Raw genomic sequence first — 16,865 nt, 5'->3', positions numbered from 1 at the left:
TAAAATTGACCCATCCTTACAACTGGTTTTCAATAGCGCATCAATATCCTTTCATCATTCAAAATGTCTTTCAACTGAAGTAAAATAAATGATAAACCTCTCAGATTCTAGGTTTGAAAACGATTTTTGTGACCACCTTAAAAGGGGAAGGAAAAATAACAGCTGTTGCCGAAGGTATAACTCCACAAAGAGGCTGGATACTGTTATTTCACCAAAAAAGTGCACGCCAGCTAGTTTAGTTAAGCGTGATCAATACCTCAAAATATCAACCTAGAATCCAGAGAAACCGAGTAAGCTGAAAATTCGGTGCAGTACGAGCAATTCCAGCTGGCAATGAAGTGTTTATTGGAGGAGGGTGTGGGGTAGGTCCGTAGTGCTGGCTACCATCAAACTCTATAAGGATGGGACTATTAGCCGGAATACCGTTGGATTGCGGAGGGGGAGGGGCGGGCCTGGTCACTTACAATTTTGTCGTCGTTGCGGCAACAATAACGCGTGTCAATGCGGGGTTTAAGTGGGTAAGTAATCTGGCATGATATATAGCTATCAACAAACTCTATGGGCACAGAACTATTAGGTTTCATACATCTAAGGTTTATTAAATGGGGTTTGTTGCAGCTAAAGCACAAAATCTCAACAATAACATTTACAGCTTATTTCTTCACTTTCCCACCCTGATGTTTCTTAGTTGTCCTCCCTCCCCCCACCATGCGAACTTTAGGAAACTCAAAGTTCAACAACTTCCAAAAGGAGAGTGGTCCTACTAGGTCTAAAATAAGTGTTAATCTTTTTTTTTGCTGTTTTAGAATAAATTTGGCTGTAAAGGTTCAACCTAACCTTAGAGAGTAATTAATCACTACCTGTGTTAAACCGCCAATTCAATTCAACTTCTCTAAAATATATTTAACAAGAGATTTTAAGGCCGAGATAAATAAGGCAAACAGGGAAGTCTATTTCTTTCCTTAATCAAAAGTTTTATTCAAGATTGATTCTACTACTTGACAAATAATAGAAGAAAACGTTTACAGCTGTTACTTCTGCAAGCCAAAGTTCTCCAAACAACCCGCAACAATATGATAAGAAAAAAATAAGGGCAACTCATGTTCACTTAACGTTCACCGATTTTGAACTACATGAACGAAAACACGGCTGTAAAAAATTAATAACGCAGTAACAATAGTATTTCTGATACTCTACTCGATGCTGATCTAAAACACAAAAGCCATTACAAAGCATGAGATGAAGATGACAGAACTCATAACAGGCAACGGAGCTCCATTACACAGATCCTCAGAGCAGCAGGTTATTTTGCATTCTTTGTCTTTGCAGAAGTCGGACTTTTCCCAGTCTTCACACGTCAGTGTTGAAGAAACGCAGTCTTTGTCGTAGCCATGTACCTGTTTACCATCCTCCGTGAAGCTCACGGACGCTTTACCACACCGATCAAGTCCACCGGCACATGTAACTTCTGTTTGGTTGAGTGCGCAGTCCTCCCAACTCTTTAAACTGACGCACTTGTAGCATTTTAAGCCAGACCCTAGGAAAATTTTATTTTGTTAGTGGCCATTTGAAAAGTCACCGCTTTTTTAGGTACAAACTCTCGGGTGTAATTATTAACTATTCAAGGTATGATTAATATCGCCTTATTAGGAAGCAATTCTGATCGGTTGTAACGATTATCCTGCAAGTATGAATGGAATTGTTGTGAACTACTTGAATTAGAAGTGTTTGCGAAATACTGAAATTAAGACTGTTCTGGCTAAGGGCTTAGCTTAATCATCGTACGATTATCGCTTGTCGTGTTTGGGTTTGTCCTTGACTTTGCTTAGAGTCCACAAAGGGAAGTTTTCTCAAATGTCTTACGAAATTGTTTGGGTCAGTAGCATTCTAAAAATATGTTTATTCCCAAACATGCCTACCGGTAAGATATTTCATACAGAACACCTACTTAAGGGCTGAATAAGAGAGAGATACAGAGACTCAGTTATTCAGATGAAAAGTCAGTAAGAGTCATTAAACAGCGAGTGAATAAAAGTTCTTGATCAAAGACTCCTGTTGTCTCCGTTGCGCGAGTTATTCAAGCTAGTTAACCCCAACAGTCCAACAAAATAAATACAAACTTGTATATTCAGAAATCAAAATATCAGAAGAAAAAGTATCCAGATCTATCCACTTCAAATGAATTATTTCAGCAGGCTGTTAATCTTGAGCTTAACATAATTTCGAATTCGAACATCTTGCCACTATATCTTGCTTTAGTCCTTGAACTGCACACAGTTTATAGCAGTGATGATATATTTGCACGAAGGCAGGCAAAATCTTAAGTTACCACCAGTTTATGAAATATGTTTGGGTTAATCGCCTCTCGTTTCTTGCGAAAATAAAATACGGCTCACAATAGGGAAATATCGAAGAAACAAACAGTGCAATGTTAGATATCAAACGCCCTCCGTTATGACGGCGAACAATCGTGAAATATGTTCCGCATTGTTCTTACGTGGCAACATTTAATTTCCTTTAAATCAGCAAGTCTCAAGTAACTCAAATTTCGCGAAATTTTGCAACTCGAAAAATTACCTCGACCAGCTAAACTTAAAGCCAGGAATGCAAGACGATGAACTTATTGCGCAAACAACGGTTCTGAATTCCCATGGGCTGATTAAAATGTCAAATCGAAATGATTCAACCTTTTAGAAATAGACATTGAATCTACAACTTGCAACCTCTGATGATCGCTCTAGTGTCACAATCAAAATGAAACTATTGGTAAGTGCAACAAAAAATTGCTCCTTTTTTAGTTTTTCGGGATACGTGATTCAAGCAGATCGCTTGTGCAGCGGTTGGGGAGCTAGATTCATTGGCACAAATTGGCAATCAAAAAGGACTATGGTGAACTCACCGACTGAGAGGCACATCAGAAACACCAGAAAAGGAAAATAGTTCATGATGGCGTCAGGATTTTCCTCCAAAGGGTTGTTTCACACAAGGCTTGCCTGTCCGAAAGTACGCGCTAATGGTGACGTGTTAACGAAATAAATGATATGTAGCCAAAAAGATTAATGTCTGTTAACTGTGTAAGCCAATGGGATTCATAGTTTGGAAAGCTAAAACTCTAAGTCTTGCTTTCCTAGAATCAATCTTGTTTCTGAGAAATACTTCTTCATGCCAAAAGTAGAAGGGCACTTTCCCCTCCCTGCTTAGGGTTTTAAGTGAGAGGATTCTGGCTGTGTCATGACAAAATTTACCCAATCCCCTCCCAAGGGTCTGTAAGGTAGTCTCCTTCCCAGTCGTTCTAAGACTCGTCACGCAACGTTCCTCCCCAAGTCCGAGACTGAAAACGGCTGCGAAGGAGACTATCAAATGCCAGTCATTTGCAATTTAATTCGACGTCAGCTACAATGGACACGTTATTCAAATAAAGGTGTCTAACATTTTTCGAATTTTATCCAACCCAAACTACAGATAACTGTCATGATTAGTCAACAGGTGACGCAAGTCATGACGAGCTTTGCTCAAGAAAAGAATTCTCACCAGGGATGCGTAAAATGATCCATAGGCTTGTCAAAGTAAAGCGAGAGGGCTCAATTAGCAAGTGAAAGCGAGGTGTTTGGCTTCGAGCGTGAAATTAATTGAAGTTAACAATTAAAATGTAAACAGGCGCGAGGATCCGCGCGGCTTGCGCGTTAGGAGTGCTACGTAAATTTAGGACTCTTTTGCACAATTTTCTCTTTGGAGATAACTACGCATTCATGGCGTGAATGGCAATTTTCATAATTGTAGAATGATTTAGCGACAAGAACGGCTTAGCTAAGCCGTAGTGTGTCATGGCATTTGAGGATAGCATGGTTGTAGTGCGTGACATGACTATCAAGTAACAGTTATTGTACCCAGCATGTTTTGTTCGTGATCTACAGATTTATTGGTTTGTGACGCAAAGAGCGATTATCTGTTCTGTCACGACAATACCAAAATCAAATTGTGTTAGCCAACTTATATTTCACTCTGATCAGACCTTTGACCCTAAGTCAACATGGAAGCCGGTGAGCCGCTCGGTAAGGACCTTGTTTTCAAGAGAGATTTCGACTGCAGTATATTCTGGAGATACAAGAGTATCATTTAACACTTGAAACGATTGGGCAGATATTTTGATAATACTTTTCTGGCGTCCATACTGAGGAGCCCTTTCAGTATAAAATATCATTTTAGTAAGTCCCAATCATCAGGTAAGCGCGGGAACTTATCCCGCGAAAATTCTGTGCGAAGGTACGAGTATATTCGGCGGTATCTGCGAAAAGGGGCCATCGTTCTTTCCTTAAGGTAAGGTCTTAACTGTGTAAAACTTCGCGAGGAAGAAATTCTACTCGCTGGCCTGTCCAATTTGGCTTTTAGATAAGGTTGTATGCCTGATAATTTCTGTCTAGAGCTATATGATGACGCGCGATAAATCTCGCTGCTTAATAACCTTTGAGCGGAAAATGATGATGCCCAAACCATTTAATCAGCAAAGCAAGGTTTACCTTTACTTCTGTGCTTTCGAAGCAAGAGAAGGAATTATTTCTGTGATAGTTAGGTGACAGATGCTTAAGATCACATGGTGTATTATCAAACTGTTGAAACCTAACATGAGCAAGATGAACTAATTATGGAATGAACCCTGACATCACAGCTCAAATATTCCTTCCCTATAAGATGACGCGCTCTTGGCAGGTTAGTGTGTTTTCTTACTAATCGTACTGTACTATTTCGCACTTTCGAAAGCAGAATCCTGAAGATACTCTCGTTCTTTTGTTATTTCTTACCCACTCTCTCGTGTAATCAGATTTATCTCCGTGAGGGAAGAACCTTCATTTTTTAATTTTTTCTCGGTTTTGTCATTCGTATGTGAGCTGTTGTTATCTGAAGGCAGAACCTTTCCTTTTTTTTTCACCTGGTTCTGTCTCTCTTGGGTAGTCAGTCCTGTTTTGGCTGTTGTTATCTGAAGGCAGAACCTTTCCCTTTTTTTCACCTGGTTCTGTCTCTCTTGGGTAGTCAGTCCTGTTTGGGCTGTTGTTATCTGAAGGCAGAACCTTTCCTTTTTTTTTTCACCTGGTTCTGTCTCTCTTGGGTAGTCAGTCCTATTTGGGCTGTTGTTATCTGCAGGCAGAACCTTTCCTTTTTTTTTCACCTGGTTCTGTCTCTCTTGGGTAGTCAGTCCTATTTGGGCTGTTGTTATCTGCAGGCAGAACCTTTCCCTTTTTTTCACCTGGTTCTGTCTCTCTTGGGTAGTCAGTCCTATTTGGGCTGTTGTTATCTGAAGGCCGAACCTTTCCTTTTTTTTCACCTGGTTCTGTCCCTCTTGGGTAGTCAGCCCTATTTGGGCTGTTGTTATCTGAAGGCAGAACCTTTCCCTTTTTTTTCACCTGGTTCTGTCTCTCTTGGGTAGTCAGTCCTATTTGGACTTTTGCTATCTGAATGCAAAATCTTTCCTTTTTTTTATTTGGTTCTGTCTCTCTTTGGGAGTTGTTTCATTTTAGACTGTGCGTTTTCATCCTTTGACAAACTAATTTTGAATTGCGACATAATTAAATTTACTTGCCTTGATTTTTTTCCTTTGCAGATTTAATTGATTGTTAACCGCGAAAAGCCGTGATGAAAAAGCAATGTTTGTTTTAATAGAAAAAGATAGTTTTCCTGTTTAGATGACCAACCAACCTTAACCTAATTACACATCATAAGTGCACGTTCCGTTGACTGGTAATTTTTACGCCGATGTTGTGTTTGCCTTGGTGGTGTCTGTCCTCAAATCCCGTGATTTTTCAATTAAAAATAAATAACGAATTTAGGAATAAAATTACCAACGAGTAAAATACCTCTTCTCGTAACGTATTAAATTGCATTTACATTTCCAACTCCAGACACGAGACACGAGATGTAAAATCGGTCATAGATTGTAAAAGAGATTTGTGAGTAAAAAACTTTTTCTACTTGTCTTTGTTTATTTTCTCGCAGCCTTATACATGAGGTTCGCTGTGTTCGCAGTGGCGCGCCAAGAAACCCCAGCAGGAAAAATTTTTTTAAAGATTTTACTCCTTTAATGATCTCTTTAAAGTATATTACTTCCTTAGCATTTAGCCAATTATATGGTGCCGGCGGAGGGTACAAAAAAACTCCATTATATATTTCTTTACAGGCCAATATTATCGGAAAAAACCCAAACAAACAAATAAAATGAGTTCTGTTGCGCTGTGTGATCCATGAGTGTTCTCATCGCGGTTAGGGCTTGCTGTTGTTTGCGGTATTATTTTCCGGAGTGGACATACCATTACTACATTTTTGTTAGCGTTTAAAAATCGGAAACACATGGTTTTGGTAAAAAAATTCATCTTTTTCAACACTTAACGACTGTCGAGTTGTGTGTATCAATAGAGTGGGTCAGCAAATTTGCATTCTATGTTGCGCAAGGGGCAAGAGAAAATGGTTGACTCCCCGCGAGTGAAGCTGACGCTCTAGGTCGATGTCGATCCATTATTATCCTTTGTAAACAAAATTTCGATCAAGGAGTTAAATTATAAAATTACTTTGGCTTACATTGTGCGCTTTAAAGTAAACTTGAGTTGTTAGATCCACGCGAGGGTTTAACCTTGAAAAATGCAATCACGCGAGTGGAGCTGACATTAACGCGTGTCCCTATCTGGAAAACATTCGTATTGTGACAAGAAGGGTCTGCTTTAAGGTTTTGGGTTACTCTCGCCATGCAATTTGGACGCCGAAAAGTGCCAAAAAAGTAATTACTGAAAATTCATCCGCAACACCTCGGTCGTTCTGTGGGCGCGAAGTCAGTTCTTCTCTTACAGTTAATAATTGCCAGGCGGATCTCAGATCCGCCTCAGCCTCATTTGCATAAATCCTTTTGGTGAGCAAAGCTCGTCATGTCTAACTTATTTGTAAGTTTAATAAGCTCAAGTTTAAGACCGTGACGATGTTGTTACGTGGGCCACGCTTGCCTTTACTCATGAAAAGGAGTACGTCCGTAAACCAGACCCTCTTAGGATCGTCATCATTTGCTGTAAACGTAGGTATTGCGCCACGAAAACTTGTAAGCGTAGTTTGTTCAGCTTTTCAGCTAAAGCCCTGCAGTAACAAAACTGGATAGGACAGAATGAACGAGAGGGTAGACTTTCCGATTTGCAACTCTTTCAACGGATCTTCAAATGCTTGCACTTGACGTCTTGTCAGGTACGACAAAATATTTTATCATGATAGTGAACAATTATTCGATGAGCTTTTTGTAACCCTTACCGAGACCTGGATTATTCTGAATATCAAAAAAACCGAATGTAATAATTGTTTTAGTATACATTGAACGAAAAAAAGGGTCACGATAGTAAATGGAACTGATAATTTACATCTAAACGTGTAAAAATATACAAATCAGCAAGCCACAAGTAGGGCGCGAACTAGACATGATTACCCTTAGGAATCGTGCACTGCGGTCATACATGACATGATTACCTGCAACCTTGAATGTCCTAGACATGATTATTGCATAATTTGCAGCTAGATGACGTGCCAGGTGCTGATTTCGTAAATTAACTTTACGCTTCTGGCCGATCAGAAAAGAGATAGTGAGTTGAAGGTATAATAATATTTATAATAACATTAATAATAATGGTGATATAGCGGGGATTGGGATCTAGTTTTTACAGCAATACAGACAATAATGACATAATTATTCCTGCAATTATTATTCTTACTACCATGGCGAAAAAGTAATATAAATTATGATCTAGAGCGTTTACGAAGTCTTTAAAATAATTTATGAACGAGAAAGCTTGGCTCATTCCTGTTTCTACATTTTCAGCCATATGGAAAAGTACCAGCATACAAGTTAGCATGGCTTCTCTAAAATTATCCCAATATTCCAATCCAACCATAATAACTTTGCATTCCTTGTAAAATCTCTTCTCTCTCTGTGTGGTTTTTTTCCCCACTAGTCGAGTCACGTCATCCTTCCAATGCACAAGTGAAGTCTCTCACGAGCCACATCCTTGTATTCGTGCCAGGCTTTCTCTTCGGCAATCTGGAAGGCTTCTGCGGAAGGCTCTATTCCTTTTGAAATGAAAATGATAATAAAATAATGATAATAATAATTTAATGTAAATGTTTCTTTCTGGAAAATTTGAAAAGTTTAATTTTGTTGCTGCCTTTGAATAAAAGAATATAGTGTCCCATTATTTTCTCTTGCCTTGAATCATTATTTCCTTATCTGGTATATTCAATAGCTTTATTACAAGGTGTTATAAGCCAAGTTGTATTTAATATTATTTGTACATACCACATACGCAAATACTAGTTCAGAGGTGATTAACTGGTACTATTTACCGCCGAGCAGCTAAGGAGACAAAATCGCGCATGAAGAGTTCAACAACTCATCCTTCAAGCTTTGGTACATCCATCGAAATAACCTAAGTTTCTGGTTTCCTTGAGGTGTACAGTATACCAGAACATTTATTTACCTCCTCTTTGGTCAATGATTTTTACATGTATTTGCAAAATCATCTCTTGCTACATTTAACTCAAATGTTACCCGAGGCAGTTTTTTTACAACTGAAGGTATTTTTCTCTCCCATCATATATGGAATAGCTAATCATCGTGTTAGATGTAAAGTCTTTTCACCTTGAGCATAGTTTCCCCTTCGGATGAAGTAGTCTGTTTTGACGATATCAAAACTCATGCGCGGCTTACTCTGGTAGTACACTAAGTGACGTGTTTCTATCTCCCGGATCAGTTGCTGTGCTTTGGCCATTTGTGGCTCAGGAACTACTCTCTGGACGTCAAGGTGTTTCACATGCCTGGAAGATTTGACGTAGAAAGCGAGCTGCCTGTTTTTTGATCTGATCTGGCAGCGATTGGTGATAGGCCTTGTATCGGCAATCAAATGATTTTGAACATCTTGAAAATACTGCTCTGCCAAGGTCTCTTCTTGAGCCGTAATACCGATTCTTGCTGATTTCTCTGCAAGGAATGCTGCATAGAAGTATCTATTTTCTGCTGTTTCCTCGCCCGCTGCACAGGGCCACAGAAGCTAGAATTCAAAGATTGAAATTAAGTTTGGGCATTTTGATAATCAAAAGCAAGTCAGTTGGACATTATAATAACCAGATATTGATAAGTTCAAAACCGGCTTGGGATTCAAGTTCGTGGTAGACTGCTTCGGGGAAAAGTCTATAAAATGATGTCGATTAGACTTCATGAATGTATCTCTGTTACCCTCACCTCGACAGAAACATCCAGGCACTCCCTAGCCCTTTCATAGTCTCCTTTTCTACGAGCTAAGGCAGACTCGACATATTTGAGCTTGGAAAGGATGTAGCAATGATTAGGTGAATGAAATCTTTGGGAAGTCTCCAAGGCCTGATTGGCGTGTTTTTTTGCGTCCTCATGTCTGTTCTCATGCAAATCCAGTAAGGTTTCCTAGAGGAAAATGGTATAAGAAAATGAACTATCTGACCCCTCGGCATAGTTAACTGTGTTAATTTCCCCGAGAAGAGTAGGTTTGAAAATTTAACACACTTCTTCCAGTAAAAAAAAAAATTCCCTCTCCTACCCCCAGGGAACATGCAAGCAACTACTTTCGCATTCTTAGGTTTTACATTTATTCTAAATCATGACAGAGGAAGCCCCCAGAATACTGTGCATGTGATCCTGATGAAATATGGTTCTTTTCGTTGTGCTTATTTGAAAAAAAATAAACAACTCAGGTGATAACGAGTTGGCTTCATCATCATGTATAATAAAGACCAAAACTTTAGAAGAACAGGAAAAATGAAATGGAAAAATTTAAAGCACTCACTTCATACAATATCAATGGTAGCAAGTCCACGAACCGGGGATTCCTGTCAATATACATCTGGAGCAATTTTTTGTGCCTAGTAAAACGCACATGGTCCCCTGATCAAAAATAAGATTTTTATTGGTAAAAATGAAAAAAAGCAATGTTCTGATTTTCTCTCCTAAAGAAATGATTAAACCCACCGTTATCTGCCAGGCGTTGAAAATGACCGACCATAGACATTCCCATGGGGCTGGACCACAAACCTATGAATCAGACGAGATAAGAAGTCATTTACTGGTCTATGACAGCAACCAGTGAGATTGAACTCACTGTACCTTAGAAATAATGGATAGGTTACCACTTACACTCCAGCGCTATCATCATATATAGTGTTGAAAGAATATTCGTGGCAAAGCTAAACTCGAGTCATTATTATTATTTATGGGTTTCCATCTGAAGCTAGATATCCTCTCCAAAAAATTTACATTTTGCCCACCTTACTACTAAAAACAATTCCTTACACGCCTCAATTCATCTGAATGAAGTTCCTTATCAATGGAAAAGATACAAACCTTTCGGTCTTAGTTTTCTGATGGGTTGCTCAATTCCAGATCCCTCCAGAAATTCCTCAAGACGGGGGCCTGGAACCGAAAAGAGCTTTTGAAAATAAGCGACATTTTGGCTCCTATCCATAGAGGTGCAAAGCCGCACTGTGTGAGAGAAGGTCTCTGGTCTGACGGATGGAAGAAGAAGGGTGACCAGTCCGGTGAAACGGTCCTGAGATGCGGTTAATATCACTGCTGGTGATGAGATATTCACTTCAATCAGATACTCTCCACGGTTCTAGAGAAAATCACATGGAATATTATGTCTTTAACACCTGAACGTGAACTCAAAATTCTCAATTTAGCATAGTAAGAGTGTATTGAGGTTTTTCGCTTTTGAGTTTTTTTTTAATTATTATTTTTATATTTAGGGTCTTGACTGACGGCAGTTTGATGAGGTGGCCAATAGTCTGCAAAAGAAAACGAGAATATGTACATCATTGGCATTAACCTAGCATAAAACCTTCAATAACATCCACGAAGAAATCTCTAGATTCGGTCAAAAAATATCTCAACCTCACCTTTGAGGCGTGCTGCCCCCTTCCCCCCCCCCCCCCCCCCCACACCCCTCCTTCCAAACAGGCTCAATCCTTAAAACCGCTAGTGGAGTAGAGAAGTCTCAACCCTCTCAAAGCTCCTCGACATCGTAGAATGCGAAGACGTTGAATGAGAAAGTATTTAGGTAATATTTGCTTGACGAAAAGACAAAGATAACTTTCAACAGAGAGATGATGATCAAGTACCAGTGACGTTTTTTAGCAGGCACTGTTTTAAATTTGATTTACTCACAACAGAAAATCCAGCCTCGGTAGGACTCATCTCCCAGCGACATATTTCATAGCTGGGGTATAATTCAATTCCCAGTTGATAGTGAATGACGACATATGGCCAATGAACTGTAGGATGTTCCATTGCACTGTCCAAGCTGGGAGGGATTTGTCGAAGACGATAAAACGATTCGAGTCCATGGTACCTCTTAAGGCTAAGAATAATAAGATGCAGTGTTTGGTGCTGTACCTCTCCTGACATCTTCGCTATGGATTCAGTAATAACAGTGTTAGTAAATATTCACCCGTAAACAAAGGTGGACATGAACTACTCTCCACAATTCAGTTTAGTAGAAGTCAATACAGTGTTATAATCACAGTGACTTTTTGCTCAGACCTACTTTGACAAATAATACAGCAGTTTAAGTGTCGACCGCATACTGGCTAACAGTTCTTTGCGCACTTTGAAGCGGGTTACCCCTGACTTGAAGATCCCGCGCTAGTTATCGCGGCTCTGCGGCTTTCATTTTTACGTAAAAATCAGTATTAAGACTGTAAGCGGTAGGATTCATCTCCCAGTCAGTTTATAAGGGGTACATTTATAAAGAAACTGTGGTGCTGCGTCGGTTGGGGTTATTACAAGGAAACTGGTTTATCGTTAAGTTGATAATGTAAATTTTGCTATCGAACAGTATTTGTAAAAGCTGGCGTTTCGAGCATTAGCCCTTTATATAATTTCAGTTTGTTTACTTCCAAGTGTGACGAAGCAGTTCTGTTTACGGCAAACGGCAAACGGCAAACGGTTCTTACCATTGGCTCTCAGCCGTGGACTAGTAAATATTTTCTAATGGCTGTAGACAACGCGCTCCAGGGTTGATTTAAGAATCGCTTAAAACTGTAGAAGAATATTAAGACTCAATTTCGCCGTTTTGTAAACGCCATGTCAAAAACGCTTTTCATAGGAGAAAACTGTCAAAACTGCTCTTAACGAATGTGCTATTTAAAAAACTGAGCGTGGTGAGATAATTTTTCGATAAATAAGTTAATGGCCCTTTATGAAATATTTTAAGAGAAAAACTGCTTGATGTAAGTTTACTTTGGGGAGGCGGAAAAAGTTAAAATACTAGTAAGGTGCATTTAGACTCCCTCAGAATGTGTTCACTAGCATGGTATATCTGTTCTGATTATTATTGGTTCATGCGTGGCAAGTTGAGGAGGCGGCGAATGGGCGTTCGATGGGCTGATCAAAACAAAAAAAATGGCAGTGAAAACATCAGTCGAATTTTGAAAAATCGCATCACGAAAAATCATGAAACACTTCCAAGGGCTTGTCTGAACATACATTCGTGAACATTTTACTGTTATCCCTTTCATTAACGAAATTAACGCCACATTCGCCTCGAGAGTCCTGGCAAAATCATGTGAATACATATTGCATCATGTAAAATTACCTATTATGAAATTCACGGGTTGCCTCGAGAGTCCTTGCAAAATGATATTAATACGTAATGTATAGTAGGGTTATTACGAACCAGAATAACGAGTCAACTTAAGTCGAATTCGCTGCTTTCGTTGAATGTCTGTTCTCGTGACAATCAAAATCAACTGAAGGTTCAAATCTTTTAAACGTTTTGATTTTTTTACCGCTTCGGCTTTGATCATGTTCCGCTTTGATCATGTTCCGCTTTTTCCACAAACAAAATTGAACTTACTTTAGGGACCAGATCCTGAGTAAAACTCGTCAAATGGCAGTTAGCGGCTGAAATAACATCTTTCTTTAACGTTGAAAGTGAACTACGCAATGAAAGAATTTACGAATTGGCATTTACAAAGAAATGCAAATTCTTAAAGTTCGGGGATTCCCCCATTATGATGTCATATATCAATATATTTTGCCCAAACACCTGAAACGTGCAAGTTGTCATGTATAAAACAATCAGTTTTTAAACTTGTCCCAATTTATTGAGTTTTTAAGTTTTCGGACTCTTTGGATGGTAAGCTTGTTACGTTTATGTCTAGATAATGTGACAAGGATCAGCTTTAGAGTTGGCACTTTTGAAGGAAGAAGCATTGCTTTTTTTTGTGTATGAAGCACCAAATATTAGACCGTAAGTATTAGTGAAGGACTTTATTGGTAAAGAAAGAAATATTATATATTAAAGTTCACATGGCAACCAGGTGGACAATCAGACATAATTTGATGCTACACTGGTTTGCAGATTTAATGAATGTAACCGAAAAAGTTACAATTCATAGACCCAACGTTTCGACACTCCTGTCGAGTGCTTTCATCAAGGGTGATCTAAACGCTGCAACAAGAGGTCCTTTAACATGATCACTAGTTAGCGGCCTTTTTTCTGACGAGGTGTAAATAGGCGTCAGGAAGCAAGCCGCCATCGTCACGATTTAAAGGAGCGTGGGCGGAGTTAATATGCCAAGCCTCCAAACAAAGGCGCTGGTGGTAACGCCAATTAGTGGTGATAATTTTAGAATTATCCCACCCAATTGTATGGTTGGTTAGGCAAGTATGCTCCGATAAAGCTGAATTTTCCTTTTTGCAAAGAAAAACCGTTTTTTGGTGCTCTTTTAACCGTGTACCAAACTGGCGTTTCGTCTGTCCGATGTATTCGTTGTCACAGTCATTGCGAGGAATAGAATAAATGGCGTCGGTTCGTTGTTCTTTCGTGACAGGACCCTTAGGTTTGGCGAAAATATGCCCCAAAGTCTGAAAAGGTTTTTGAGCAACTTTAACGTTGTGGCTATTCAAAATTCTCTTGATGGGTTCAGTAACACCCTGTACGTAAGGAATAACAGCAAAACCAGTCGCTGGTTCCCTTTCATCAAGAGCGTTTCTATTTGTAACTGGTTTTTGGCAGTTACAGAGAAAAGTTGTTGTATAGTCATTTGCCTTTAGGACATTGGAAACATATTTCCTCTCCTCAGCCTTCGAATCGAGTGAAGATGGTAGACAGTCAGCCCTCCTAAGTAAAGTTTTGGCTACAGACTTTTTATGGCAAATAGGGTGGTGAGAATCGAAAGCGAGGTATTTGTCGGTGTGGGTGGGTTTACGGTAGACACTTGTCTCTAAATTACCCTGAACCCCTCTTGACACATTTAAATCAAGAAAGGGCAAATGTCTATCCTTTTCACGCTCAAGGGTGAATTGGATCGACGGCTCTACTGAATTCAAATGCGACAAGAGGCGCTCCGCTTCATTTCCGGATACCGCAGAAATAACATCATCGACATATCGTTTCCAGAAAAAGGGTTTAAAGGGTTTTAAAAGGGTTTTACAAGGGTTTTTAAAAGGGTTTTTAAAAGGGTTTTTAAAAGGGTTTTTTAAAAGGGTTTTTAAAGGGTTTAAGGGTTAATATATAATAATATTAACACCGCCCACGCTCCTTTAAATCGTGACGATGGCGGCTTGCTTCCTGACGCCTATTTACACCTCGTCAGAAAAAAGGCCGCTTACTAGTGATCATATAAAAGGACCTCTTGTTGCAGCGTTTAGATCATCCCTGATGAAGGCACTAGACAGGAGTGTCGAAACGTTGGAAACTTCTTCGGTTACATTCATTAAATCTGCAAACCAGTGTAGCATCAAACTATGTCTGAAAGAAATATTAGATCCTTTTTTGTGTATGAAGCACCAAATATTAGGCAGTAAGCATAAGTGAAGGACTTTATTGGTAAAGAAAGAAATACTAGCTTCTTTTTTGTGTATGAAGCACCAAATATTAGGTAGTGATGGACTTTATCGGTAAATCTAAACCCTGGGAATGAAAATAGAACCAAGATGGTTGGCGCAATTTTACTTTCCTCGCTTATATACATCCTTTTTCTTTGCATAAATGATATCTTCTTCACTTTCTCTCTGACTGATACTCACAACGCTTTTAAAGAGTTCAACCGTGCATGGTCTGGGTACTACATTTTAAAAAAGTTAAAGGTTTTCTTTGCTTTCTTTGAGAAAGTAGTGCAACGGTTACGAATGATAGTAACAGGAAGGGAAGGAATGTGATCCGACTCTGGTTGGGGAATCTGGCCAATGATTCCCAACCCTAGGTTGTCAGATCATACTCCTGGGTCAAAAGCATACAAACAAGCAGTGCTATTCAACAAAGCGTACACAAAGCTTCTCAAATTACTGGAACACGCCTGTAATGGTCACCCAGAGACAATGGAAGATGCTACTGGCCTCATGTACGGAGTCGAACTTCACTTGAAAGCTCTGCTGCGCGCGCCTGTCGCTGCGCGCGCCTGTCGCTGCGCGCGCCTGTCGCTGCGCGCGCCTGTCGCTGCGCGCGCCTGTCGCTGCGCGCGCCTGTTTAGTATTTAATTTCTCCTAACTCAGAATTTGGTTTGCTTACTATTAAGGTCACAGTGGAGTCATGAGAATCGTTACACTCACATGAATGGAAATTCTTTGCTGAGGGACAAAAGTTAGGGGGCCAGTGTAAAGGAAGCTAGCATTACATAGCTATTGAATACGGACGAATTCAACACGACCATCAGTAACGTATTCAGGTTTATGATGGTTGGTCTAACAAAAAAATTCATATAGGATCAGGGAATAAGAAAAGTAAACATTTTAAAGGCTAGTAACGAACTGATGCTCACAAGGTACAGAAACTGCAGAAATGGAGTTTGAACATCATTAAAAATATCACGAATCCGAGCATAAAATGACCTACATGTAAGTAATAAACTTAGTCCTTGATACGGCTTTACCCCACGTGGTGAAATTTTCTGGCAATAGATTATAGAATTCCAAACCGAAACTGACGATGTATTCAGTTAGAGGATAACTGTAATAGAAGTAACTTGTAACTTCTACCGCAAAAGTTCAAATTAGCATAAATATTTTTATTTGGGCTCTTTAAAGCGTCTCTTTACGAAATTACTTTTGGCTGAAGGCCGTTAAAAGAAGAAAGGGATACAAGGCTTGCAACTTGGTGGCCGCCAGCCGCGACCTCCTTCACATGTCTCCATTTCTTCTCGTAACGTCCTCCAGCCAAAAGTAATTCCGTGAAGACACTCCAAACGGCTCATGAAGGCGAAAAAATACCACAAATGCATCGATCAATATTTCCTTTAACTTTATTGAGATATTCAGAACGAGATATAATTTAGATGTGCAATTTACAGAGCTTTATTTATAACCCTCATAGATTTTGTTCGTCTCATATCAACGATAATTAACCGCGAACACATAGTGTGGTCTGCCTGTGCCGTGACCTATAAAACAAGCAGTAAACCCCTGCTTGATGATAGGTTTTGCCCGTCGCTTCCTGATCGGAAAGAGCCAAGAGGTAACAAGAATATGTTTCGATTAATACCACATTATAGTACCTCAATATCAGTACCACAAAGTGTACCAATTAGAATGAAAAATGAAAAGAAGATTCTAATCATTTTAACTGATACGTACTCTGCCAGTGATCATCATGGGTGATAATTCGCTCGGTTTCTTTCTGAAGTTTGAATTCTCTAACATAATAGATAGTTCATGGTCATTAATTTCGAATCAATTCATTAATTCGAAATGAACTTCTAACCGAAAAATTGGAGGTTACGATCAGATAGTATCAGCTTCAGGATCATATTGAAGTAATTGAAAGTAAAAATCAGCCTTTCGTTCCAAAGATGGAATGTCATCATCATCACTTGGGAATCGT

The 16,865-nt window shown here is 39.4% G+C and overlaps 1 protein-coding gene across 1 annotated transcript; it reads right to left on the bottom strand.

The window, feature by feature from the left end:
• Positions 1 to 7,364: 7,364 nt before the first annotated feature.
• Positions 7,365 to 13,005, bottom strand: LOC131798425 (uncharacterized). The gene is made up of 8 exons (XM_066161979.1): positions 12,900 to 13,005; positions 11,210 to 11,454; positions 10,388 to 10,658; positions 10,016 to 10,078; positions 9,834 to 9,931; positions 9,257 to 9,454; positions 8,657 to 9,065; positions 7,365 to 8,088 (listed from the first exon to the last, which is right to left on the bottom strand). The coding sequence occupies exons 2-8, from the start codon at positions 11,447 to 11,449 to the stop codon at positions 7,979 to 7,981; spliced, it is 1,389 nt and encodes a 462-aa protein (XP_066018076.1). The 5' UTR covers positions 11,450 to 11,454; positions 12,900 to 13,005; the 3' UTR covers positions 7,365 to 7,978.
• Positions 13,006 to 16,865: the final 3,860 nt, after the last annotated feature.

Source organism: Pocillopora verrucosa, chromosome 1 (genome assembly GCF_036669915.1).
Source record: "Pocillopora verrucosa isolate sample1 chromosome 1, ASM3666991v2, whole genome shotgun sequence".
Classification (NCBI taxonomy): domain Eukaryota; kingdom Metazoa; phylum Cnidaria; class Anthozoa; order Scleractinia; family Pocilloporidae; genus Pocillopora; species Pocillopora verrucosa.
This window is presented reverse-complemented; position numbering and strand designations above follow the sequence as displayed.

Excerpts from the sequence above, each read along its gene's own strand:
- LOC131798425 (XM_066161979.1), bottom strand. The coding sequence starts at position 11,449 with ATGTCAGGAGAGGTACAGCACCAAACACTGCATCTTATTATTCTTAGC. Across the intron at positions 10,659-11,209 it reads CCGAGGCTGGATTTTCTGTT|AACCGTGGAGAGTATCTGAT; the intron begins GTGAGTAAATCA and ends GATTTTCTCTAG. Across the intron at positions 10,079-10,387 it reads CAGAAAACTAAGACCGAAAG|GTTTGTGGTCCAGCCCCATG; the intron begins GTTTGTATCTTT and ends TCTGATTCATAG.